Here is a 25,870-nt window from a genome sequence, read left to right as displayed (position 1 = left end):
GCTACTAATATGTTGGAACAAGGTCCATAATGGTTTGATGTCTCCTGACTACCGTCTTGTACCTGAAGGCACTCATGGGCATTAAATGAAAGTCAGTCGAACCACCAGTTTTGGACTGGACTGTCCAATGTGTATGGGGATCTCCTTACTGTGCCCTCACAGATGATGTCCGGGGAGAGAAGGACCGAGTAGTTGGAAGAATGTCAGTGCTAAACCTTTTTCTTTTCAATGGAGATGTCATTGCCAGAAATGTATAGGGCTAGAGCCATAATGGATTGAGGTCTCCCGACTAGTGTCTTTCACCTAAATGCCCTCATGCACGTTGGATAAATGTCAGACAAATGACCGATTTTGGACTGGGCTACAATTCCATGTGTATGGGGGTCTCCTTATTCTGCCCTCACAGAAGATATCGGTGGAGAGAACATCCGAGTAGTTGGAATATCAATGCCCAATCTTTTTGTTTTCAGTGGAGATAAGTCACTGCCAGAAATGTATAGAAGTATACCCATAATGGATTGAGGCCTTTCGACTAGTGGCGTACACCTAAAGACCCTCATTTAGGTTGGATAAATGTCAGCAGAATGGCCGATTTTGGACTGGACTACAGGTCTTACATGTATGGGGAACTCCTTACTCTGCCCTCACAGAAGATGTCGGTGGAGAGAATAGTTGGAATGTCAATGCCCAGTCTTTTTGTTTTCAGTAGAGATAAGTCACTGCCAGAAATGTATGGCAGTGGCTTTCTCCTCTCTCCCCATTGAAAATAGATGAACACTTGGCAAATAGGGGGTTGGGAGAAATCGCTGTCAGTCAAACAAAGGTTAGGTCAAGAGCTATCTAATATGAATGGCCTGCTACAGTGTCATCAGCTAAGCGGGAAGTGTTTACAACCTTCTAAAATACCATTTCCTTGGGAATTCACAATTGGGATTTCGGGAATGTCCATAGGGATCAAAGCTTCCAAACACTGTATTGGATAAAAAAAAAAAAATTGCCTTTCTTTAAGATACAGTTTCCAGCTCTCTGTCAAATGGAACACAATAGGATCAAATCCTCTTTTACATTTTTACACTAAATAGGTTGTAATAGCCTGTAGGTTGTAGACTTAGTAAGTCAAGGATATTAGTGCTGCTTCAACAAGCAAGGCTGACTCCAAATGAATAATGCCTTCAGCCCCTCCATGCCTTTTGTGTTCCCTGCGCACCTCACTATGCTCGGCTTACCCTACCGAGTCCTGTGATTGAAATTCATTGCCAAATTTATTGAGAAATTAATGAGAAAAGCTGCAAAGTATTGACTTTGAGAGGAAAACACAACTCATCTTGAATGAGGAGGAAAATGCAGCAATAATTTAGCCACTATTGATTTTGCCCTGTCCATGTATTGATCTTCATTTTACAATATTAATTTGCACCTGCGATCGGCTGCAAAGGGAACTGATTTCATTTCTTTGCCGTCTTAATGTACAAAGCATTAGGCGCTCTTAAGATCCTGTTCTACAACACGTCACCTGCAAAAAAAAGGAATTCTTTTTTTCTTTCTTCCTGCCCTCAATCTATGCACTTGTTACCGAAAGAGACTAAAAATTAATTTCATTCTTCTTTTTCTTTTTTTTTTATTTCCTTTTATTTCCGTCTGACAAAATATTAAAGTGGAGCCTTTGTGAAATGTATACCACTTCATAGCCCCGTAGGCTGTATTTCATCTGTGCGGGGGAACTATCTGCAACATGAGATTCCGACCACTTCTCATCATCATGCCCACATTGGTTCAAAGTTCATGAAATTTCTATGAGCATCGATCTCAACTCATTGATTTTTTTTTTCCAGCAGATCTTTGAAATTTTAATTTCCCAAGCATCTGAATTTCTTATAGATGAAATGCACTTGGTAGAGACAGTTGATGATAAAGTGAAAGACTTAGCATTATGTGCAAGATTTTTTTTTTCTAAGTCGGGGCCAAAAAGGCATTTTGTGAGATTGTAGCATCTTTTATGTGGTTTTTTTCCCCCCTGATTTGCTAATTTCTGAGAAATTCCAGGATGGCCTGTAAAAATTGGGCACTTTTTTTTGTACCTTTCCGTAAAAAAAAAAAAAAAAAAAAGGTGTCCTTGATTTTTTGGAAGCTGAAGACAATAAGGTATCCTTGATTTTTTGGAAGCTGAAGACACTTAAGGCCCCCGTCACACATAGCGACGCACCAGCGATCCCGATAACGATACCACCTTGTCAGGATCGCTGGTGTGTCGCTACATGATCACTGGTAAGCTGCCAAACAGGCAGCTTCACCAGTGATCAGGACCAGCGACACGCGGGTAACAAGCGACGCACATCCCTTAGTTACCCACAGTGTATCTTAGTTACCAGCACGCTGATGCAGGGAGCTGGTAACCAAGGTACACATTGGGTTTCTAAGGGGTGCACGGCACTTAGAAACCCGATGTGTACCTTGGTTACCAGCTCCCTGCATCAGCGTGCTGGTAACTAAGGTACACATCGGGTTTCTAAGCGCTGCGCGCCCCTTAGAAACCCGATGTGTACCTTGGTTACCAGCTCCTGCTCGCTGGTCGCTGGTCTCCCACCTGTCACACGCAGCGATGCATGCTGGCCAGTGGGAGACCAGCGACCCCAAAAATGTCCAGACGTTTCAACAACGATCAGCGATAACCGTCAGGGAGGCCGGTCGCTGATAGCTGTCACACACAGCGATCTCGCTGGTGAGATCGCTGTTGCGTCACAAAACTTGTGACTCAGCAGCGATCTCACTAGCGAGATCGCTGTGTGTGACGGGGGGCTTTATGCAGATTATTTGGATTGGAACAGTTTACAGTGAACGCAGCTGATGTCATATTAGAAATATGGGTTGTAGACTAGAGTTGAGTGAATTTTTCAAAAATTCTGTTCCGATTACGATCGGGAGTAGAAATGAGCGAATATGTTCAGAACTGATCATCAAACATAAATTCGGCACGAATATGGCAAACTCAGATTCCGCGACCGATTCCGAACATATTCGCTCAACTCTATTGTAGACGTGTATCACTTATCGTAAGGATTTATTATGGTTTTCCAATGTGCCCGTAATAAAAATATTGTCCGGCCTTGATTTTATTTGGTAAGTTGTTCAGAAAAAGTAAAAATCAAAGTTGGAGGATTTAGTCAAGACTTTTAGCTTGGGTCTTTTTGGAGATAGCCGGTTTGAATTCCGTAGTGAGATGTTACTTATTTTCTTTTTTTTTTTTTTTTTGGGAAATCAAAGCGATTGAGGACAATCAGGGGAATAAAAAGACATTCTTTACCAGACAATCATTTGAACACAGCAGTCTTTAACACCTGGTCAAGTTCACCTACTTACTTATCAGTAGGACATTTAATAACCTCAAGGTGATATAATTGCTATTGGCATCTGTCCCCCTTGGATTCTGGCGGTTAATGTGTAAACTACTTGTCAGCAAATAGCACTTTGTCACTGAAATCGCTAACACCCTCTAGAGGAATGTCTCCGAATCGAGCAATTTAATTTTACTTTATTTAATTTTTACACATTACGACCTGCGCTTATCCACTCAGGTGGCAGACCCGAGACTCCTTCAAGTCCAAGCGACGCAGGAAAAAAAATAAAAATAGGCTTTTATGTCTTATTTAACAACCCCCCGTTTTTTTTTTCATTGACGCTCTCTCTTGTCCCTTAAAAGGGATCTGCAGATGTTCTTATTATGTAGTTATGCCACTAATGTGAAAAACTACCTCATTACCAGGATCTGTTCGTAACCAGAAAATGACTGCATTATGACAAATGCATGATTGGGAAGTTACAGGAAGATGATCATTATTGAAATGAAACTGGAACTGGTTTTAATGGTTGCAACCAGCAGCTGGAATAAAGCAAATGAATGCCTTCCTGTTATTATTATGGTAGTCAGGAGGAAAATGTGTGTCAGCTCCAGATTCCTTATATCTCTTTTGCTGGCTGCACACTTGCTAAAACAATAGCGTGTCAGTGCTAAAAGAGGCTTGTTTCCTGCATTACAGATTTTTTTTTCTTTCTATTTCCAACCACGCAGCTAAATGGAAGGATGGGAACAGTGGCTGGAGAGAAACATTTGGACAAGCAGCTGATAATTAGAAATACGCTTTAAGTGTCGTTTCCATTACAAACGTTTCTCATCCTAATAATAACACTAATGGATCACTAGCAAAGTTTATGATATGTATTATCTACATAGATGACCAGCACTCTTGCCTTGCAGTACTGAGTCATAAGTATGAAGTACGACCATGTAGTTTGTATGCACATAGGTACCCTGGTGTGCCGGGGTTTCCATACACAAGGTTGAGTGGCTATCTATGGAATTGACCCTTGACGTGTGTAAAGTATGTGTAGATAAGGAAAAAAAAATTACTGTATGTGCCATAGAGACAAGGGCAGAAGAAGAAGAATAAGCAGTAGACTCAAATGTAAAAAGAATATAGAACATGTTCAACTATAGAGAATAAAGAGCTTGCTCAACTATGGAGAAGAATAGAGAGCATGCTCAACTGTGGAGAAGAATTGAAAGCATGCTCAACTGTGGAGAAGAATAGAGAGCATGCTCAACTGTGGAGAAGAATAGCGAGCATGCTCAACTGTGGAGAAGAATTGAAAGCATGCTCAACTATGGAGAAGAATAGAGAGCATGCTCAACTATGGAGAAGAATAGAGAGCATGCTCAACTGTGGAAAAGAATTGAAAACATGCTCAGTTATGGAGAAGAATAAAGAGCACTCTCAAGTATAGAGAAGAAAGAGTTGCTCAACTATGGAGAAAAAGGAAGAGCATGCTCAAGTGTAAAGGAGAAAGAGTAGTTCAGCTATAGATAAAAATAGAGAGCATGCTCAGCTATAGAGAAGAATATAGAGCATGCTCAACTGTGGAGAAAAATGAAGAGCACTCAAGTATAGAGAAGAAAGAGTAGCTCAACTATGGATAAAAATAGAGAGCATGCTCAACTATGGAGAAGAATAAAGAGAATGATCAACTATAGAGAGGAATAAATAAAGCTTCAACTATGGAGAAAAAGAGTATGCTCAACTCTAGATAATAAAGAGTATGCTCACCTACAGTGAAGAATAAAGAGCATGCTTAACTATACAGAAGAATAAAGAGTATGCTCAATTGTAGAGAAGAATAAAGAGTATGCTCAACTATAGAAAGTAAAGAGCATACTCAATTATAGAAATCAATAAAGAGTATGCTCAACACGAAAGATAAATAAAGAGTATGCTCAACTATAAAAAAGAACAAATAGCATGCTCAACTATAAAGAAGGAAAAGTATGCTCAACTGTAGAGAAGAATAAAGAACATGCTCAACTATAGAGAAGAATAGAGAGTAACCTCTACTATAGGAAAGAATAAAGAGTATGCTCAACTATATAGAAGAATAAAGAGTATGCTTAACTATAGAGACTAAAGTGCATTCTGAACTATACAGAAGAATAGAGTATGCTCTACTATAGAGAAGAATAAGGAGTATGTTCAACTAGAGAGAATAAAGAGCATGCTCAATTATAGAGAACAATAAAGAGTATGCTGAGTATGGAGAAGAATAAAGGGCATCATTAGCTATGTCGACGAATAAAGAATATACTCAACTACAGAGAAAAATAAAGAGCATGCTTAACTACTTAGAGGCATGAAGAAGAGCATGCTCAAATACAGTGGCATGCAAAAGTTTAGGCACCCTGGTCAAAATTACTGTTATTGTGAACAGTTAAGCAAGTTGAAGATAAAATGATCTCTAAAAGGCCTAAAGGTAAAGATGACACATTTGTTTTGTATTTTAGGCTAAAAAGTAATACACATTGTAATTTTTTCACATTTTAAAAATTACAAAAAGAAAAATGGTCCGATGCTAAAGTTTGGGCACCTTTGGAGATTTGTGTGCTCAGATAACCAAGTTTTCAGACCTTAATTAGCCTGTAAGGGATATGGCTTGTTCACCCTCAATGTTAGGAAAGGCCAGCTGAAGCAGATTCCACAGGTTTAGAAACACATAGCCTCTTCTAACCTTGTGCGAAAAAACAGCCACCATGGGTTCTTTTAAGCAGCTGCCTAGCACTCTGAAAATGAAAATGGTGGAGGCCCACAAAGCAGGAGAAGGCTATAAGAAGATAGCAAAGCGTTTTCAAGTTGTCCTTTCCTCAGTTCAACATGTAATTCAGAAATAGCAGTTTACAGGAACAGTGGAGGTCAAGATAAGGTCTGGAAGGCCAAGCAAAATTTCAGAGAGAGCTGCTTGTAGGATTGCTAGAAAGGCATATCAGAACCCCCACTTGACTGCAAAAGACCTTCAGAAAGATTTAGCAGATTCTGGAGTTGTGGTAATTGTTCTACTGTTCAGAGACACCTTATCAAATATGGCCTTCATGGAAGAGTCATCAGAAGAAAACCTCTCCTGCACCCTCACCATAAAATTTAGCATCAGAGGTATGCAAAAGAACATCTAAACAAGCCCAATGCATTTTAGAAACAAGTCCTGTGAATCATTGAAGTTAAAATAAAACTCTTTGGTCGCAATGGTCAAAGGTATGTGCAGAGAAAAAATTGCATAGAATTTCAGGAAAAGAACATCTCTCCAACCATTAAGCATGGGGATGGATCAATCATGCTTTGGAGTTGTGTTACAGACAATGGCACAGGGAACATTTCACAGGTAGAGGGAAGAATGGAGTCAATGAAATTTCAACAAATTCTTGATGCAAACATAACACCATGTGTAAAAAAGCTGAATTTGAAAACAGGATGGCTTCTACAAATGGATAATGATCACACACATCAAAATCCACAATAGACTACCTCAAAAGGCGATAGAGGTTTTTCAATGGCACTCACAGTCCCCCGATTCGATCATCATTGAAAATCTGTGGCTAGTCCTCAAAATAGCAGTGCATGCAAGACGACCCAGGAATCTCACAGAAATGGAAGAATTTTCCAAGGAAGAATGGATGAAAATCCATCAAACAAGAATTGAAAGACTCTTGGCTGGCTACTAAAAGCGTTTACAAGCTGTGATATTTTAAAAGTTAGTGCTACTAGGTTCTAACTATGCAGGGTGCCCAAACTTTTGCATTGGCCTATTTTCCTTATTGTAATTTTTAAAATGTCAAAAATGACAATATATAATTTTTTTTGGCCTAAAATACAGAGAAAATGTGTCATCTTTAACTTTAGCCCTTTTAGAGATCATTCCATCTTCAACTTGCTTAACTGGTCACAATAACAGTCATTTTGACCAGGGGTGCCCAAACTTTTAAATGCCACTGTATAGAGAAGAATAAAGTGCATGCTCAATGATGTAGCAGAATAAGAGCATGCTCAACTATGTAGCAGAATAAAGAGCATGCTCAACTGGGGAAAAAGATTAAGATGCTTCACAATAGAGAGCAACAAAGAGCATGCTCAATTAGGGAACATAGCATGAAGAATGGGCAATGTATATACGAGAACCCAGACAAACTTTACATACCGTGAAATATTATGATAAACTTATGGGGATAATAATCACAAAGAAAAATGCTTATTCTCCTGTCCTTTCCTGGTCAATGCTCCATGATTGTACCCTCCTCTCATCTTCTCTTGCGGCATTGGCTTCAGCTTCTCAACATGAACTGACATCACACGCTGTTAAAATTTTATCAATTGCGCCACGATTAATCCCCCAAGTACACTAGAGTGACTTAAATATTTAGCTTGCTTCTTCTCTTATGACTTGAATGCATGTAGAGCATGCAGATTAAGTCCAGAGCACTCAGAAGCAGTTAAATATGTATCCTCGTTGAGCTGTAGGCGATTTCGTCGTCTCGGAATCATTGAGTATATTTGGTCATGTCAGTCCCTATTTGTATGACCCGCTCTGGATGTTGGCCTGCGTATGATAACAGGATATCTGCTTCTTTCAGAGGCCGGCTGATTGCTTGCCTCATTTGGCATGGAATGTGATTCTCTCCTTTTCAGCTCCCCTGTTCATTCAGCTTTTTATTGCTGCGTAATTTCCCTTTTCTAAAATAGCAGCTCTCCAACCAAAATTACTATGCATTAGGCCCATGCAGTAGCCTGCTCAAATGGATATTAATACAGTTTATCTCTAAAAGGACGAATAATGTATTTCAAACAGATAAAAGGCCTCCCGTTAAATGAGGAATGTTAATATCTTATGGCATAGTTAATATAGAGATATTTCACAGGGCACGCCTGCTTTATGACTTCTGATATAACACGCTGGAAATCTGTCATATCTTGAATGATATAATTGTCTTCCTGCTCAAAGATCTATAGACAATATATATTTTTTTTTCCTCCAATTAGTCTGTTTTAGTAAATCACAAGCCTGAAGCCTTGACTGTAATTATTGGAAGGATCACCATTTTCTCGAAGGAGAATACTAAGACTGATTTTCAGCTTTAATCCTTGGTATCATTATGCATTTGCTTCCAGAACCACCAATATAAAAGTTCAAATCTATAGTGCCAGAGTAACTTCACTGTAACAGTAGTTCGATGGATGGATTGCCCCATGTGAGATGTTCTTGGCCAATTCTTGGCTAATACATTGGAGAAAACCCAAGTAAAAAAAACAAAACAAAATGAGCATATAATTGTAATAAATGGATAGCACTAGGACGTGTAAATAACATAGGGAACTTCGTTAACACCATTTGATCAAAAAAGCATAAAAGCCATTCTACCACGACAAGGTGTACCCATTTGGGATGGTCTTATGCAAATACTATATTAGAAATACATATGTCCCCTTACTTACCTTTCCCCTTAATTCAATAATGCAATCTATCTCAAGATAAAAAAACCATAAGATGACCAACTTCTTTTTGCTTGACTCTATCGGCATTGTTTATGCTATATGTGTCTGCGCGAGAATGTATTGAATTTGTGGCAAACTGAATTAGCAGAAATGTAAATGTGGAGGCATTTGCATTAGTTGGTAGTTGGTTGCAACTTTAGATACATAGTTCTCCTACTAAACATTTTTGATTGGGAAATTTTAATGCTTTATGGACACTTTGGTCAAAACTAGAATAAACAAATTTGTCCATTAATTACCTTTAGTCTTGGCTCAAGATATTCTATCATAAGTGGAGTGAAATAACCAATGTTGGTTATGCTATAGGTGTCTGATTGAGAACGTATCTGCATTCTATTGTAAAGCCTTTAACAGAATCGTATTAGTAACACAATCCCTTTCTTCTTGCCTCCAGATAAGTGGCTCGAGTTGACCAGCTTTATAACAAAAATATTAGCTTTACTTTATCGGGAGTTGGTTATGCTATAGGTGTCTGATTATTATTATTTATTATTATAGCGCCATTTATTCCATGGCGCTTTACATGTGAGGAGGGATATACATAATACATACAAGTACAGTAATCTTAAACAATACAAGTCACGACTGGTACAGGATGAGAGAGGACCCTGCCCGCGAGGGCTCACAATCTACAACGGGATGGGTGAGGATACAGTAGGCGAGGGTAGAGCTGGTCGTGCAGCGGTTTGGTGGATCGGTGGTTACTGCAAGTTGTAGGCTTGTCGGAAGAGGCAGGTCTTCAAGTTCTTTTTGAAGGTTTCCATGGTAGGCGAGAGTCTGATATGTTGTGGTAAAGAGTTCCAGAGTAGGGGGATGCGCGGGAGAAATCTTGTATGTGATTGTGGGAAGAGGAGATAAGAGGGGCGTACAGAAGGAGATCTTGTGAGGATCGGAGGTTTCGTGCAGGTAAGTACCGGGAGACTAGGTCACAGATGTACGGAGGACTCAGGTTGTGGATGGCTTTGTATGTCATGGTTAGGGTTTTGAACTGGAGTCTTTGGGTAATGGGGAGCCAGTGCAGGGATTGACAGAGGGGAGAGGCCGGGGAATAGCGGGGGACAGGTGGATTAGTCGGGCAGCAGAGTTAAGAATAGATTGGAGGGGTGCGAGAGTGTTAGAGGGGAGGCCACAGAGCAGGAGGTTGCAGTAGTCAAGGTGGGAGATGATGAGGGCATGGACTAGGGTTTGTGCAGATTCTTGGTTGAAGAATGTACGGATCTGTGAAATATTTTTGAGTTGAAGTCGGCAGGAAGCGGAAAGGGCTTGGATATGTGGTTTGAAGGAGAGATCAGTGTCAAGGATAACCCCGAGGCAGCGAGCTTGTGGTTCTGGAGAGAGTGGGCAGCCGTTTACTTTAATGGATAGGTCTGTTGGGGGGGTCACGTGAGATGGGCGAAAGATGATTAATTCTGTTTTGTCCATATTAAGTTTTAGAAATCTAGCGGAGAAGGATGAAATAGCAGACAGACATTGAGGGATTCTGTTTAGTAGGGAGGTGATATCTGGTCCAGAGATGTAGATCTGTGTGTCATCAGCATAGATATGATACTGAAAGCCATGAGATTCTATGAGCTGTCCGAGGCCGACGGTGTAAATTGAGAACGTATCCGCATTCTATTGTAAAGCCTTTAACAGAATCGTATTAGTAACACAATCCCTTTCTTCTTGACTCCAGATAAGTGGCTCGAGTTGACCAGCTTCATAACAAAAAATATTAGCTTTACTTTATTGGGAGTTGGTTATGCTATTTGTGTCTATTTGAGAATGTATCAATTTATTGTTGTAAGACTTTAAAGTAATAATGAAATTCTCAGACACATGCTTTACGGCATGTGTCGCGATGTGCCCGATAATGGGGTCAATGGCACCGTTAACGGACCGCGTTACACCGCGTTATGCAGCAGTGTAACGCAATCTGTCTACTGGACTGCCATAACACAATGTGACCCCGACCTTACCTTTCTTCTTGGTTTGAGATACTTTGAGATAAGTGAGGCAAGATGATTGGCGTTGAAGAAAAATAATAATTTTACTCTATATAAAATCCTCATAAAAATTCATAGAAACGTAAAAGTGGACACATTAGGTTACAGAATAGATTTCTATCAAACGGTAGCTTCCACTAATCAAAGCTCCAACCGTATATTTCGGCAAATTTTGGTAGTCCATGGGCATCTTGGGAAAAACAGTAGACAATCTCAAATCTTTTCTAAGCTAAGCCATACTAAAATTTATATATTATATGTAGGGATGAGCGAAGAGTGAAATAATCTGACTCGCTGTACTCGTTACGAGTAGCTCCTAATTCTCGGGTACTCGTAACGAGTCTAATGTATGTCTATGGGAAATGTGAGTAATGGGCTGTGTGTGTGTGCGGGGCTGTGCTGGCCTGTGTGGGACTGTGCTGGGCTGTGTGGGACTGTGCTGGGCTGTGCGGGACTGTGCGGGGACTCTGCCAGGCTGTGCAGGACTGTGCCGGGATGTGCGGGACTGTGCTGGGCTGTGCGAGGACTGTGCGAGCTGTGCCGAATATTGCGAGGTGGGTAGTGAAATTTACTCGGCAGGATTCGAGTACCGTGAGTACCGCATTACTCGCCGAGTACCGAATCCTAACGAGTATACTCGCTCATCCCTAATTATATGGGATTTAATATGATTGAGTGATAGCTGCGGGGCACCTCCTGAGCAGAGATGATAGCAGCTGATATCTAATACTAGCGCTCGCTCACAGAGGTTGTCATGCGTTGAGCTCGACATACCGGCACACGGCGCATAGCTTACATATATTACTATAAACACAGTCGGCTGTATTCTTTCATGTAATTCTTCTTCAGCCATGACTCTTAAGTTACCCAAGGCTCCTTTCTCTAATTATCCACGAGGTCAGTAAGCAAAATTGGGAAGACGCTGGGAGATCAATACAAATTATCCCTGAGCAAACCAGTGCTGACAGTTTGAATTGCAGCATATGTTTACCCAAAATCAGGCAATTTATCTTAATATCAGCAAAGTAATGCAGTTCAGGTGAAAGGTCAGGCAATCTCTCCACCTCATAATTACCCAGTTCTAAAACAGGAAAGTGGTATTGATTGGCCTAGCTCAGTACTGTGTGACTGGGACGTGCCAATGCCTTGCCCTGGCTCTGCTGGGCTCTTGGCTTGTAAATTCCGCACACTCGCGATTTATTAGATGTGTGGAAAAGGTCTTATGTTTCCTACTTCACTTGAAGATTTTGCCAGTGAAATCTCTTCTCCTCCTCATTTTGTCAAGCAGCAGGGTGGAAGATCAGAGTTTTTTTCCACCGTGTTTCAGTCCTTCTAGGGTGGGCATGAGCGTTTTGGGAAATTTATTTTTTCCAATTTATTCTGCACCAGAATAAAAAACTTCTCGGCTACTGAAAGATATAAATTTGTACAATTGTTATTTTGTTATGATCTTTAGGGTTTAGTACTAAAACTTCTTGAAGGACTCAACTTGGGAGGCTGCCGAATGGCACTTGAGAAGACACAGATTAAGGGCAGACGCAGACAGCCATAATTTCTCTCATTGGTCTGATTGTACTAATCACACTGATCAGAGTTTGATCAGAGTGGGATCCAATTTTCTTGGAGAAGAGAAAATGGAGAAAAAAAGATTCTCCATCTTTTCCATTCTGTCAGTCCGTGAAAATGGGACTGCACACAGATGTCATCAGACTCATTGACTTGCATGGCCGAGTGCGATGCGATTTTCGAATGCATATCGTGTCTGCTGCCATTTTTTCCTCAGATAGACTCGGTCCAAGAAAAAAATTAGACATGTGCACAGCCACATAGACTAACAAGGTGGCCTGTGTGCGAGCTGATGTTTTGACATACAGTACTCGGATCGAAAATACGGTTGTCTACAGAATTCCTAAGGGCTCATTGAGATGAGCGTGTTATATAGACGTGTGCTGTCCACATGTGCGCCGCAGACCTCCCATGGAGGGCACATGCACATCCATAATTACCAATGTGTTAGTGCATATGGCCTATTTTCCACATGGTCTGCATGGAAAAAAATGGCAGCATGGGTGACTTTGGTCTGACTAGTGAATGTAAATAGCAGACGGCTCCTGCACTCATCCGCTATGCGGGTGAGCACATGGAGTTGGTCACGTCTGCAGTTCATTTTCCCCGCGTTTTAGTATGGCTGTCTGAACTCGGCCAAAGGCTTATGAACCATTCATGCTCCATGGGAAATAAGATGCAAATTAATTTTCCTTCATTAGGAAAAGAAAACTATTGCATATTAGCTAAGCTGGAAACTCTTCCAAAAGGACAAGAGACTTGTCATTGTCGTTACCGTTTTGGAGGAGTTTCCCATTTGGCCGATACACAATTGACCTGTTGCTTTAAAATAGCTAAGTTGGAAACTGGAAAAATACAAGATGTCACTCTGCAATAAGTTCAGCAGGTGGCCAATTCTGAGTGATGTCCACTAGAGTAAGAAAGTCCAGTACGTTTCCACCAGCTTCTTGTGTCGGGGAGAAGGTTTGAATTATCTTCCAGTAGGTCGCGACTCGCCAGTTGATGTTACACATGACAGTCGGGAAGGAGAATATCAATGGCATAAGCTGTACCCCAAGTAACAATAGTGTAGGTAATTTTTACTTATGACTATGAATTAAACAAATTCATATTGTAGAGGACAATATCAATTCTAGAAAAAGTCAGTGAGCATTTGTAAAAAATTACCGAAATCATAGGAAATGCATTAAAATAGGCCAATCACAATATTGTACACAAATAGTGTACACAAAAAAACCCTAGAAATTACATCACATCGCACTGCAGTAACAATGAGCGATAGTATCATACCCTCCGTTACCATGTGAAGTGACACATTCAGAATCCAGAGACAGGTCACGATGACACTCTCAATTACATTTACAAAGGGAAGGCCCCATAAGTGCTTCTCAAACGTATGGAAATATCTGTTCTGAGATGAAAGCCTATAGTTATTACGAGTCATAAAGCTTGCATTAAAGCTTCTATCACCTGTCACTAACATTTGCATGAAATCAATAGCATGAAGCCATCTATCTTTTTCTTGACCACCTTTCATCATGCCGGCTTCATTAAGTCAAACAGTCACAGTAATTAGATAAACGCAGGAGAAACTCTAGCATATTACAAAAGCATGGGAATATCTTGTCATCTGGTCCAGGACTGATACCGAGACATTTGTGAAAAGTGATGAAGAGGTAACTGCAAAAATGACCTTTCGTCAATAGCGCACATACAAGATTTTTTTTTTCCACTATGTCAATTTATTAAAGGCTACAAACAGGCTCCTTATTTAACAGAAATATAGACAAAGTCCAAATCCAAACCCAGGCTGCAATTTTTTATACATTTAATACAATATGAAAACATTTCTGAAATTTTGAAGTCATGTAACTTTTTCATTGTGTTTTTCCTGCAAAAAAAAATCAGTTTTCTCCCCCGGTTGAATATCGGTTGTGTCTTGTTGCAATGCCGCAATGTATGCACCATGCTCCAACGCAACATTGCATTCTTGATGTTGCACTGCCAAAGCTGCCATTTGGCCTCATCCTTAGGATCTAGGATGATACCAAAATAAATAGTGACCAATCCGTGAAGACTGGCATTGTAAACACCCAGCGTTATGAAGAGTTGCTAGAGTATGATGTATCAAATTCACTAAGAGGCGCCCGCCACTTGACGAATTAGATGTATCTTACCATGTGCCGCATTAGGAATGCTACTCCAGTTGGGAACCAGAGTAGCATTTCTGGCATGAGAAATGCTGAATTGGACCGGCACCACCCCGGCTCCTTCCCAAGTCTACCTATGTTGGTGGAGCTGTTTCAAACTGGTGTAAAAATACCAGAAATTGCAAAATTTTAAGGTGGAATTTCACAAAATTTTTTCAATTTTTCAAAGCGTCAGTTTTCTGGCAAAGGAGCTTTGAGAAATCGGAGTCATAGTTTACATTGGTCGTCTATCAGGACTCATTTAAGCTTCTCTTTGGGGTCTATATCTAGGACTATACAAAAATTCATAGTCTGGTTTGGTCATCCATATTGACTAGTTGCATGCCTAGGACCATATCTTATTCATAGTCTGGGTTGAGTAATCATCTGGGGTGATTTTTTTTTATAATTATAGCAGGATCCAGATCATTGACTATAACAACATTCATAGTTTGGGTGTGTAGTCCATCTAGGCTCAGAAGAAGGGAACCGCTTTGATAATTTTCTGTGTCTTTTTAATAAAGTGACAAACCATAAAAGTTGACCCGATGCATTGTCTCTGATGCTTCTCATGCTGGTGTAGATCGTCCTTGATTTTTCCATACCTTGTGAACTGGCTCTGTTCTAAATGAAAACGAATACTATCAGAATTTATAAAATAATCCCTTAAGAAATCTTTTTATTAGGTAAAATCTTTATTTTTTTGCCCAATTCCAAGTTGTCAGCTTAGACTTTAGACTTGAGCACCAATGTTAGACCGTAGGTACTGACATGACAAATTGTCCCCGCAGTCACTGCTGACAGCATCTGATGATTAATGACCTGATTATGAAGTGGGTCCTATATATATGGAATATGCATCAGAGAGAGTTAAGACTTCTGCCGTGTCACAGATGCCAAGATATTTTTGAAAAGCCTTTGCATTTGCTGTAGACAGGAACAGAAGAAAAAAAAAACGCAGAAAAAGCCGTGTCATGTAAAATCAATACATTGGATCAATTCTTTATTAACAAGAAAATGTCTTACTGCACATTCCTATGTGGACCTTTGTCTCCGGAATACATGATGGAATGTCAAATCAAATTGCAGTCTTCAACTTTCTGTCATGTTATCGAGTGCACACAACGGACGACTCTCCGCGAGATGAGTGCTCAATTGTTTAGACAAATAGCTCGGACACTTTTTAGTCATCATAGCTAATAATTCTGTTTTCCTTATTTTAAGTTCATCATCCTTTACCGTGTTCTGTAAGACTGGTCGGATTCAAGTAGACTTGGAATCAATAGACAAAAATGACTTTGTCGAGAATTCATCTATTCCAGCTTCTTTGGCTACAAATACCGACAGTCGTACGTTGTCTTGTTACTTAAAGAAGCACAATCATCAAAGGTTTTAGCCTCTTAATAGCTTGCAATAATCATATTATATAGCACTGTGCACTTACAATTGCTCATTTTGCCTTTCTACCCAGTTAATTCTTCTCTTTTTCATTAGGTCTATGACATCATAGATTGAGACAGAGAGACTCATTGCCAGAGAAAGTAAAAATAATCCCAAAATATTCTTTAACTACATAAATAGTAAGAAGCTAAAAAATGATAGTGTTGGTCCCCTTAAAAATAGTCTGGGTGAAATGGTGGATGAGAATGAGGAAAAAGCCAATATGCTAAATGACTTTTTTGAACAGTATTTACACAAGAAAATCCCCTGACGGATAACATGATCAGGGATAAAAATTCTCCATTAAATGTCACCTGCTTAACCCAGCAGGAAGTACGGCGGCGTCTAAAAATCACTAAAATTGACAAATCCCCGGGCCTGGATGGATGCACCCCCGAGTACTGCTGGAATTAAGCACAGTCATAGATAGACCGTTATTTTTAATCTTTAAAGATTCCATAATAACAGGGTCTGTACCACAGGACTGGCGTATAGAAAATGTGGTGCCAATATTCAAAAAGGGGACAAAAACTGAACTTGGAAATTATAGGCCAGTAAGTTTAACCTCAACTGTGGGTAAAATCCTGGAGGGTTTTCTAAGAGATACTATACTGGAGTATCTGGAGAAGAATAACCTCATGACCCAATATTAACATGGGTTTACAAGGGACCGTTCCTGTCAGACTAATCTGATTAGCTTTTATGAAGAGGTAAGTTCCGGACTGGACCAAGGGAATGCAGTGGACTTAGTGTACATGGACTTTTCAAAAGCTTTTGATACGGTGCCACACAAAAGGTTGATACATAAAATGAGAACAATGGGGATAGGCGAAAATATGTGTAAGTGGGTTAAGAGCTGGCTCAGGGATAGGAAACAAAGGGTGGTTATTAATGAAGCGCACTCGGACTGGGTCACGGTTAGCAGTGGGGTACCACAGGGGTCAGTTTTGGGCCCGCTTCTTTTTAACATATTTATTAATGAACTTATAGGGTGCATAGAGAGTAGAATTTCAATATTTGCAGATGACACTAAACTCTGCAGGGTAATCAATACAGAGGAGGACAATTTTATATTACAGGAGGATTTATGTAAACTTGAAGCTTGGGCTGATAAATGGCATATGAGCTTTAATGGGGATAAATGTAAGGTCATGCACTTGGGTAGAATGAATAAGATGTATAATTATGTGCTTAATTGTAAAACACTGGGCAAAACTGTCACTGAAAAAGACCTGGGTGTATGGGTGGACGACAAACTCACATTTAGTGGCCAGTGTCAGGCAGCTGCTGCAAAGGCAAATAAAATAATGGGATGCATTAAAAGAGGCATAGATGCTCATGAGGAGAACATAATTTTACCTCTATATAAGTAGCTAGTGCGACCACACTTAGAATACTGTGTACAGTTCTGGTCTCCGGTGTATAAGAAAGACATAGCTGAACTGGAGCGGATGCAGAGAAGAGCGACCAAGGTTATTAGGGAACTGGGGGATCTGCAATACCAAGACAGGTTATTACACTTGGGGTTATTTAGTTTGGAAAATCGAAGGCTTAGGGGTGATCTTATTACAATGTATAAATATATGCGGGGACAGTACAAAGACCTTTCTAATGATCTTTTTACTCTTTGACCTGTGACGGGGACAAGGGGACACCCTCTACTTCCGGAGGAAAGAAGGTTAAGCATACTCACAGACGCGGATTCTTTACTGTAAGAGCAGTAAGACTATGGAACTCTCTGCCATATGATGTTGTAATGAGTGATTCCCTACTAAAATTTAAGAAGGGCCTGGATGCCTTTCTTGATAAGTATAATATTACAGGGTATATACACTAGTTTCCTTAATATTGCGTTGATCCAGGGAGCTAGTCTGATTGCCGTATGTGGAGTTGGGAAGGAATTTTTTTCCCCAATGTGAAGCTTACTGTTTGCCACATGGTTTTTTTTTGCCTTCCTCTGGATCAACATGTTAGGGCAGGTTAGGACAGGATATGTCTTGAACTAGATGGACTTAAAGTCTTCCTTCAACCTTAATAACTATGCTACTATGTTACTATCATGTGATTAAAATCAGACTAGCTGAATTCTTCTAAGCTCTATGTAGAAACAGGCAGTTTCTTTTCCCTACATGAGTCATCACTGCAAAAGTCCCTGGCAGGGGAGCAGAGGGAGTAACTAGGTCAGGAGCTGAAGAGGAGGATGACTCATTCCGGGAAAAGAGACTTCCTGTTTCTAAGTAGAGCAGAGAAAAGAGAAGAATTAGCTGGGTAGAAAGGTAAAATGAGCATTTGTAGTACACAGTGTTATATAATATGATGATTGCACTATATTAAAAGGATAAAAATCTGATGGGAGTAGTGCTTCATTAAAGTGACCAAATCTGCCAGTTTTGGATGGACCAGCCCGTGATACAATCTGCATGGGGGTGTTTTAGGTTAATATAGGAAAATGGATCTGAATGTTTGCGTTCAGTATTCCTAATATTTTTGCTCTTAATGGGTAATCATGGGTAATGAATAGTACAAGTGAAAATTAGAAACATAGAATCATAGAATCGTAGAGTTGGAAGGGACCTCCTGGGCCATCTGGTCCAACCCCCTGCTCAAAGCAGGATTCGATTACATTGTAATATATCTTATAAGAGAAACCTGCTTCTCTCTCCTCCTGGGCTGATCATTCATTCCCAAATTCAAGGGTAAAATCTGTATACAGTGAACACAGATTTTGCCATTATTGGGATACTAGATTAAATTTGGTGTACATAAAGTTCTAAATGTAATTGTTGCTTCAGAATGTTTGTATATTCCTCTAGCTCCTCCCTCCTCCATAGAATTTTATAATCACCAACTGCCATCTCCTATCTCAGTAATGAGAAAATCTCTCTTCACTGAATACAAATTTTTCCCCTAAATTGATAATAAAAGATCAGTCCAGGTGGAGAAAGAAGAACATTTCTCTGATAAGATATAGGGTAAAGTTGCTTATCCTCATGTGTACTATTGATTTAGTAAATAGAAATGAAAATTATGGTTACTCTTTAATGGTTTCCTTCTATATCTGTCATGATCCAGTGTTGGATCTGGCGGTATTAAATGCATTAAGTGAACTTTTTTTCCTTTGGTTCCAAAGTGTGTCGTGATAGCCCCCGGTGGCCATTAGAATTATCACACGTGGTGTTGTTTATTCTAAGTTGCCCGGTGGTGGGGAATGGTATCGCACCTTAGGTTTAGGTTAATGTTCACTTAATTATGGATCAGGTGTGACACCCTATAAAGGTGTGATAGGGGGGTGCAATCACTGCCTGTGATATTGTGAGATGGTTTTCACTCTGGGGGAGAGCCTGGAGGAAGGATGGAGCTGGTGAGGAGTCCTGCGCAGCTTAGCCAGGGGGGACGTGTTTCAGCTATGGTGTCTGGACGAAGGGCTGGCATGGCGTGGTGGGGTCGCAGTGATGGTGTCAGCGGGAAGTGTCTGCATGGACTGGTGGAGTGGCGACTATGGAGAGTGGCACTCACCATGTGGGACTTGGCTGCTGAGCTGGACTCAAGCATGCTTGACTTCGTGTCAGAAGCTGAACTCATCCTTGGGACTTTGGTACTAAGCAGCTGCAACTGGTGGTGGACTCTGCTCCGAGGCTGCACTAAGGTGAAGGATCCTGTTATGGTGATGGATCCGGGTGGAGGAGAAGATGCACGCAGGTGGTGGGCTCTGTTGCTAGGAGCGTACGCAACAGAGCAAAGCTAAGTGGTGTTTCCCCTGTATTGTCTCTTTCCCTCATGTGTGTTATTAGTGCAGTGGTGGGATTAGTTTCCGCACCGACCTATTCCCTAGTGAGGGTTTAGGGTCAGGGCGAGCTAGGGCGTTGAGGTATGCGTGCGGTGCCCGGTGCGAAACCGGCATAGGGAACGTTAGGAGTGCAGGGACACTGGCTCAGGGGAGCTCAGGAGGTCTCCAATTCCCTTTTCCCTATTGCAGGGCCCACCATTGTTAAAGTTACCCAGGTTCCCCCTTTTATTATTTAAATGCGCCTTACTGGAGGCGGTGTTTCCAGATATTGTATGTATAACGTGTAATACCTAAATTCGCCAGGTGGAGGCGGCGTATCCACCTGCACGTTTTTATTATTTAAATGCGCCCCACTGGAGGCGGTGTATCCAGGGTCACGTGTGTTATGGGTTCGCCTTGCGGCATCATCTGCGTCCTGAGACACGTGACCATGACATTATCCCTGTTAAGAAAAAGCACACACTTGGAATATTGGGGGTTTGGAGAAAAAGCTATCGTCCAATCTATCTTTGTCAAATGTTTGACCCAGAATGATCAACTGCAATCGGTGGGGTAACCCAACAGAAAGTATTTAATTCCCCTACAGCACCATCATAGTGTAAAAATGGAGGATTACACGGTCAATGGGTCTTCCAAGGAATGCAAAGTCCAAGAATGTGAAAAACTCTTTGTAGCTGCTCTCCGGTTTGGCTGATTGATGAGGGTCTTAAATCGGGGCTTCCTACTACTAACTTCCAAGTTAGACAACAGCTTAATAAATTTCCAATCCATTTGGACTACACATGCTTCCATCAAAAATGTTGACAAAATTTCCAAAAATTTGGTGTCATTCATTGGCAAACGTGAAAGAGGTTTTATTCGAGGCGCCAATCCGTTATCCCATCGATCTGACTGATTGGCCCTAAGCATCTACGGTTGACTTTAGTTTCCAGTTGAGCAATCAGTAATCGAGACGTATTCTTCTGTCGGAAAGAAAAAGAACAAGCTGCGATGATAAATGTTTCGCTTTTCACTATAGAGTTACCGGGATAAAAATGATATCTGTAACATGGAGTAATATACACTAATAAGTATTTTTATCTTAACTCTAGCGCTTTGGCCTCCAGGCTTGTTTTTTTTTCCGTTGGCGTCTGCCAGTGCTATAATAAAACCCTACGACTTCTTCTAAAGCTTGTTAAACACAATGTGTGGAGTCCAACACACTCGCGATCATGATTCATGCACTGTACACTGCGGCGTATAGCGTTGATTTACGACCGGGCGCAGTTCATAGTCAAAATTACAATTTGAGGGGGGTGGGTGAGATTAATTACTATTTGTGGCCCGCAATTTCACCAGGCTGGTGGATTGCAGCAGTAGAATGATAGTGCCTTACATCAGTTTGTAGTCAGCCATTCACAGATTATTAAAGCTGTGCAAGATTAAGTGCGCCTCCTGCCTAGTTTGTGCACAGGCAATATGCTAGACAAAAAAAAGACCACGGGGATAAATCTGAAGCAGGCAATAGCCGGGCATATGTCATAATTGCCAGTTAGCCGTAAATTTGCTGCTAGTATGGAATACTCTGCTTGATAGAGCCATCATATCATGTCTATGTGTGGCGCTGTGTATGACCCGCTGATCTCGCCTTCAGCTCTTCTTGCATGTTCTTCTCATTCATTTATTTGTTTTCAAAGTCACATTGTATTGTGATATTATCGGGGACAGGGGTCATTTTTGGAAAAGTTCATGCAATTATTTCGGGTGAGTGGTTCAATATAACATCCCATAGAGGCACAGTATCCGGAGGTGTACAGAAGTGCAATGTATCGGTGCAAATATTTTGGATTATTTCATGGATTATTCTGTTTTTGTGTGGATACGGTTGTAATGTTAGTGGGGTAAATCTAATCAGAAAGTTTTATTTTTTTCCAGCACTGAACGAACCAACCATAGACTATGGATTCCAGAGATTACAAAAAGTTATTCCAAGACATCCAGGAGACCCTGAACGGTTACCAAAGGTTGGTAATACACTGTTAATTATTTAGTCCAAAACCTTTATTGGATAGATAGATAGATGGATGAATTGATGGATGGATGGATGGATGAATTGATGGATGCATACAATTAGAAATATAGGTGCAACACTAGCAATTAATTAATAATAGGGTGCAAAGCCTTCCTGGTATGACCAATCCTCCAATATATCCCCCGAAATTTTGGCAGCACACCAATGTGAAAAAAATAGAAAGTTATTCAATGGCCCATAGTGGTGACATTTCAGTCCATATAAGGTCCTTTCTCAAGCAGTCCTCATATGGACCGCAATGTTGCCACAATGGGACATTAAATAATTTCTATTTTTTAAATATTTATGTGCTGACTCCATTTTTTTGATTGATAGATAGATATATTTTTTTAAAAAATGGAACAGCACACTATATAACACAGCGGGTGCAAAGCCTCCCAAGCAAATTATTCATTATTTTCAAAATGCATAAGGAATAAAAACCAGGCAGTACTCCAATATTTACCAAAAAATAAAGTGGACTTTATTTTGCCCATATGGCATGGTCCCAAATCTCTTTGACTTCATCTGTTGGTGGTGAGTTTGGAGGCCCCCATAAATTAGATTGCTGGCCAATCCCAATATCGGCAGATCTTAGTACAATTTACAACTTAATACAATTTAGCACATGTACAAGTTTTATATGCATGGGAGGAGCCTTAAAGAAGCACACCTCCTCCCATCAAAATTTTTTATCCTCTTGCTATATTACAGTCATCATATTATACAGTTCTGTGTACTTACAATTGCTCACTCTGCTTTCCTGCTAATTCTTCTCTTCTCCATTACGTCTATGACATCATATGATTAAAGACTGACTAGCTGAATCCTTCCAAGCTCTGTGTAGAAACAGGAAGTCACTTTTCCTTGCATGAGTCATCAATACAATTCTACATCACTGCCAAGCACATGGCATGGGGGGAATAGCCAAGCACCTGGGTCAGGAGTTGAAAAGGGGGATGACTCATGCAGAGAAAAGAGACTTCCTATTTCTACATAGAGCTTAGATTCAGCTAGTCAGTTTTTAATCACGTGATGTCATAGATTTAATGGAGAAGAGAAGAATTAGCTGGGTAGAAAGGTGAAATGAGCAATTGTAAGAGCACAGTGCTGTATAATATGATGATTGCAATATATTAAGAGGATAAACACTTTGATGGGAGTGCTTCTTTAAAGGTTTGTAAAATATTATGAGAGATACTTACAGTGCACAGAATAGTTCTACATATGACATGAAGCCAGCCAGTCTGCGATACACGTCGTACTGAGCCGTTACGTTACCCTACATATTCTATTAATTTTTAGGCTCTTATTACGTACCAGCAGTGTGAGGCACTCTATGCCTCATGTCTCCGAAAATTCCGATAGATTGCCTGGAAATTAGACTGCCACCTTTCACCTTGTACAGAACGCTATTCCGAGTGTTTTAATGTAAAAATTAGAATGAAATACAATAAAATGTTCGCTGCGTTTTTACTATTGTAAAGATTGATCGGCAGTTACTTCTGATTCCGGAAATTCTTGCAATAAAGCCCAATCGTTACAAAAGCAGAGGGTTTCTGTATGAAGTAGTGGAATAAATCAAAGATAGCACTTCTTAAAGAAATAAGAAAGGGTGGGAGGGAGTGATACAAGTATTTCGATTCTGCGAGGGGAACATAAACTTCCTGCATAATGAAATAGTTCAATTAAACATTTTCCACTCCAGTAGCCTGTAGTGATTTCCATCTAACCAGCCCCACTCTGATCTGTGATTATGTGACTCTTGTTTTCCTTTCATTTTCTAAAGCTCGATTCAGTTTAATCTTTTGTTTACAAAGGTTTTGTTATAAGTCCCTGACTTAGCAAGCGAGCAAATGAAGTCCACATATTAATATCTAGAGGGACTTTTCATTTAAATGCACCAGACAAAAGCTGCCGGTTGTTGTTTATGCACATGAATCACGTTGCACAGGACGGATTCTGATCTATATCATTTCCGTGGCTTTTGTAAAGGCGTGATTTGTAGTGATTCAAGATCTTCTGAGCTGTCGTGAAGAAGTCAAAATTTTATATTTTTTTTATTCAAGGAGTGAGGGTCCATGTACCCCTGGTGCTGGCCTGGGTATTTAGATATAAGGGTAAGGGCAGCATGCCCAATCTTTGTCCCAGATGGAGACAGCCCGACATTATCAGTAAATATTACACTACTCCTCATGCTACAAAATGATTATCTAGGCTGTCATGTATGATGAACATAGGACTTCGTAAACCAATTTCAAGATCGGATTATGTATTTCACCGGCTCATATTTAGCAAAGAGGGATGGTGTGATAACATTTTGGGCCCCTAGGCTAAAACATGTAATATCACTAAACGTGTGCACCAAATGTGAAATCAGGCTAGCCATACACCTTATATTAATACCATCTGGTGAGAACGTGCTACCACCTAATGTTTATTGGGGATTGCCAACAGCTGATTTAAGGAAAAATAGGATCACGCAGTGGCAGTTCCACATGTCTAATCCTTGTCCTTTTTGAGGAGACAGTGGTTTACTCCATTCTGCCCAATTTAAACATCTGCTCCGTTGGCCGTAATGGGGGATTCGGGACACATATTTGTATCTGAAGCGCAACAGATAACGCCACTCTGGTCATACAATTTAGAATAATATTAGCCAGCAAGAATGATCTTCCTTTCAAGTTATATTGGGGTCTTTCAACAGTTTATTTTGAAGAACAGGATCAGGAAGTTGTATATCAACATCCTTGTTCTCAGTGCAGACAGGCATCTGTCGGGCAGTGCCTTAAGTCGGCCATCTCAGCCAATTCCACTGAACACAGGAGCACTCATTCAGTTGAGTGCTCCTGCATTCTCTATGACTAAGACATTGGCCGGCAGCTTATCGAGGGGAGAAAAATTCGATCAGCATTCTGCAATCGGACATGCCTCCCTGACATCTCTCCATACCATTAGTCAGCCGACACCCCAAATACACATTAGTTTGTTGGCCAAATGCGTCAATATTGGTGAGTTTGGCCAACATAAGTCTAATGTGTATGGTCAGCTTTAATCCACTGCCCCAATTTTAAACGTAAACACCCTTTTCTATGCTGATCATTCATGCATTTGGGGAGACTTTGAGAGAGAGCTGTAGCTAAAGTGTCACTGAGTACCAAGCTGGCCATACACATTAGTGTAAATGTCAGCCGGTGATAACGGCCTATCTTTCAATGTATATTGGGGACTTCTAACAGCAGCTTCCAGGGAGGGAAGAATGCCAAACCTTTACTTCTTTGGGGAGACAGACCGCCACCGGACAGTAGTTTACTCCACTCTTTCCATTCCTGCAGGGTCAAGGAAGATAGTTTTATCTAAAGTGTAACTGATTGCCAAGCTGCCCGTAAACATTAGAATAATGTCAGCCGGTGAGAACAGCCTGCCATTTTAATGTTCAATAGGGCCTCCCAACAGCAGCTTCCAGGGATGAATAGGATCAGGCATTCCCAAACCTTTAATTCATAGAGGAGACTGACCGCCACCAGTGGACAGAGGTTTACTCCACTCTCTCCGTACAAGTCTGTGGCATGGTCATTCGAGATAGCTGTGTCTAAAGTGTTTGGCTAGCTTTAGAAGATGTCAGTGAAGCTAAAGTAATGTTCTCCACAATCTCCATTTTCCATATGACAGATGAAAGTTCTATTACATGCAGGCGCCTTGGACTTTGCCGACCTCTTTGACCATTTGGGGGCCAATAATCAAACCATTCCCACTTTGGGTCCATAGAATCATAGAATCATAGAAACGTAGAGTTGGAAGGGACCTCCTGGGCCATCTGGTCCAACCCCCTGCTCAAAGCAGGATTCGCTAAATCATCCCAGTCAGATGTCTGTCCAGCCTCTGTTTGAAGACTTCCATTGGAGGAGAACTCACCACTTCTCGTGGCAGCCTGTTCCACTCATTGATCACTCTAACTGTCAAAAAGTTTTTTCTAATATCTAATCTGTGTC

At 40.6% G+C, this 25,870-nt stretch overlaps 1 protein-coding gene across 21 annotated transcripts in view; it reads left to right on the top strand.

Annotated features, from left to right (window-relative positions):
• Positions 1-25,870, top strand: part of EBF3 (EBF transcription factor 3) — a 206,372-nt gene that overhangs the window by 154,847 nt on the left and 25,655 nt on the right. For all 21 annotated transcript variants that reach the window (XM_073546365.1, XM_073546360.1, XM_073546359.1 and 18 more), the window contains exon 11: positions 21,743-21,831. In XM_073546365.1, coding sequence (XP_073402466.1) covers positions 21,743-21,831 — 89 coding nt within the window. The remainder of the gene's footprint in view (positions 1-21,742; positions 21,832-25,870) is intronic.

This window comes from Dendrobates tinctorius, unplaced genomic scaffold (assembly GCF_039654945.1).
Source record: "Dendrobates tinctorius isolate UK_male_01 unplaced genomic scaffold, ASM3965494v1 ptg000147l, whole genome shotgun sequence".
Classification (NCBI taxonomy): domain Eukaryota; kingdom Metazoa; phylum Chordata; class Amphibia; order Anura; family Dendrobatidae; genus Dendrobates; species Dendrobates tinctorius.
This window is presented reverse-complemented; position numbering and strand designations above follow the sequence as displayed.